Source organism: Nothoprocta perdicaria, unplaced genomic scaffold, assembly GCF_003342845.1.
Source record: "Nothoprocta perdicaria isolate Ctin4 unplaced genomic scaffold, notPer1 scaffold_72, whole genome shotgun sequence".
Taxonomy (NCBI): Eukaryota; Metazoa; Chordata; class Aves; order Tinamiformes; family Tinamidae; genus Nothoprocta; species Nothoprocta perdicaria.
The window spans coordinates 1,126,825-1,129,666 of record NW_020455999.1 but is presented as its reverse complement, the minus strand read 5'-3'; the positions used below and the strand labels follow the sequence as shown (position 1 = coordinate 1,129,666).

Genomic DNA, 2,842 nt, shown 5'->3' with positions numbered 1-2,842 from the left:
GGGGCGGCGCGGCGGCCAGGCTGGCGCTACCGGGGATGCGGTTTCCGCTCCGGAGCCGGCTCCAGACGCCCAGGCCGGGCCTCAAAGGCGCTGGTGCTGTGAGCGCTGGCACCGCAAACCGCCATGGGGACATCTCCAAAGCGCCCCCCCGCCGCCGCTGACAGCAAAAGGTCCGTGTCTGGCACACTTATATTTCCATACTTATCTCCAGTATGAAATGCACAGCCAAATATCAGGATAAACAGTCCTCTGATCTCAGCGGTACTTGAGTCTGCAGTCACTACATGGCAAAGGGTGAATAAAGGGTGCCCAATTCCTGCCCCCTTGTGTCACAGCGAGCACATGTGGCTTCCAAAAGGCTCCCAAGTTCAACGTATTGGGAACTGATACCAAAGTTCTCATTTCAGCACCAAAAACACAATAAACAATGTTAAACGCAGTTCTGCTAAAAGCTCTCATTGAGATCCCCCATCAGCTCCCCATTTTATTCTTGCCTGAAAACACCCCGTCCTAGAGCACCCTCAAAGGTGATCACCTATTTGATCACCTACAGCCACCAGTACCTAAGGGAAACGAGGCCAGGAGGTTCAGCCCTAATGAGCCAGGTTCACATTCCCAGGCTGCGGAAAGAGGAATAAATCTTGGATGTGCAAGATGTGCTCCCAGAGAGGAGGGATGACTCTGGTTAAGACGGCAGACTAAGAGTACAAGAGATCTGGCCTCTTTCTCTTAAGTTCTGCCACCGTTTTTCTTTTTTATGAGCTTCAGCATAGCTGAAGTTCATGGTCTTTGAGGAGATCTCTGTGCCTCTGAGGTCAACAGTGATGGGGATCCATAAAGAGAAGTTATGGATCTCCCTGAAGGATCGTGGGCTGGTTTTAAAGGATTGGAAGCCTTCGGTTGGACCTTGAGAAGCGAGTGGGGTTTTGGAGGTCGGGTCTGCAAACAGCATCAGCGCCTCAGCTGGTGCTTTTGTAGGGGGGGCAACAACATTGACCACAGCTCTGTACAACTTTAAAATTACTTTCTGCTGCCTTATCAATTTCAGAGGAAGAGAAATTAAGGATTAAGCAGGATGACTGCTCTGCAGTCATCAAGAATGGCAGATGCTTTTGCTAAGGAAGCCCCTTGTACCATTTTGGCCATCACTTAATGCAACTTATTCCCTAGAAATGCCCATGAGACAGTCTCACTCGGCCAGACAATTCGGCACCACCAGCAAGTGTCCTGCAGGTCCCTTCGCTCTGCAGGCCCCCGTGAGACTTCTGATCCACACAACCAATAACTTATGCATAGGCAAAACTCAAAATTGGAAAAAATAAAACACACAACATCAGTTTTCGCCCTGCAAGCTCCGAGGAACTACATGTGTCCTCCAGAAGGGCCAGGTTTCCCTCCATCTGGTTTGCAATGTCTAAAATACTCCAATATCACCGCAATTCACCCAGCAAGTTCTAGGTGCAGCTATTATGATTTCAGTGCCAATATTGCTTCAGTCTTGAGTATTTCAGAATACTCAAGAGACTCACATCACACCAATGATATCTTCGTATTAATTTCTGCCATGGTTCAACGTTGCCCTAAGCCCCTTCCCATGACCAATGTGTATGTTTGTATACATAAAACACCCATGCACATCTATACCATGCAGGAATCATTCGAACCTGGGATTCTACCATGCGGAATCATCAAGATACCCCACGTCAAAAGAGAACACACCGTAGAAACAATAAAAATACTGTTCTTTTTTCCCGGATAAAAATGAGTAAATCTCACAACGCATCTGTTTCCACGGTTCTACTGACAACAATCTTTAAATCATTATGATTTTTTCAGATTATGGCCAGGTTCAGCTCCATGAACCAACACCTCTACCATCCCATTCAAATACTGTTATTGTATTTTCCGGTTATTTCTACATCAATGAAACGATTTAAATATCTCAGTTAACTACAGTTTCAGTAACTTCTTTTTATTTATAGCATCACCATCTTCATAAAAACACTCATACCAAATGGGGATTTTCAAAGTGCTCAAGATAAAAGGCACAGAGCAAATATCTGAGCAACTCCAAAGCTGGGTCAGAAAAGACGCAAGCAGCAAAGTGCGACCTGTGACAAGAATTAACTAAGGGTTGTGAAGAGTTAAGACAGGCTTAATACTCATTCCCTTCATCTAAAAAAATAATTCATTAACGGCTTGTAAAGTGCCGCTGGCTCTGCCATGTGGGTACAACTGGAGCTCCCTTGGGTTTATTTAGCAATTTTACTGCTCTGCAAAACACGAACCCACAAAAAAAAACCCGGGTGGGGATGGGGCTGTTCAGTCAGCTGCCACTTGCGCAGAGCTGCGATAGCTCCCCCCAGAAAATCCTACAAGCTGCCCAATTTTCAAAGAAAGGACTTTTCACAGAGGGTCCCCAGCCAAACTGCAGGTAACCTCCCAATCCAGGTCCGACAGCTCTGATCCTCGTGGATCCTCCACTTTGGCATCACGGAAGCAAAGGGATTTTTTTTTTTTTTAAGGGAAGGAGGCGGAGGAGAGAGGAGATGTCTTAACTAAAGCCCATAGTTTAACAATCATCTTACCACTGGAGACGAAATTCGACACCCAGGGCAATCACAGATTGGAGGATGTACCTGTAAGATTCCTTTGGACATAAGAGTCTTCAAACTTTTCCCTGCATGAAGGAGAGACGGAGGAGGAAAAAAAAAAAAAAGAAAAAAAAAAAAAAGAGAGAGAGAGAGAGGGATGAGCGCTTTAAGAAAAGGAAAGTGTTAAGGGCGAGGGGAAGGCGGGGGAGAAAAACCCGCGGTTTGTGGCACAAAAAGAGCCCCCCCGC

At 46.3% G+C, this 2,842-nt stretch overlaps 1 protein-coding gene across 1 annotated transcript in view; it reads right to left on the bottom strand.

Moving 5' to 3' along the window:
• The window catches only part of SAMD11 (sterile alpha motif domain containing 11), a 73,663-nt gene that overhangs the window by 67,507 nt on the left and 3,314 nt on the right, over nucleotides 1–2,842 (bottom strand). The window contains exon 3 of the mRNA XM_026051074.1: nucleotides 2,589–2,680. Coding sequence (XP_025906859.1) covers nucleotides 2,589–2,680 — 92 coding nt within the window. The remainder of the gene's footprint in view (nucleotides 1–2,588; nucleotides 2,681–2,842) is intronic.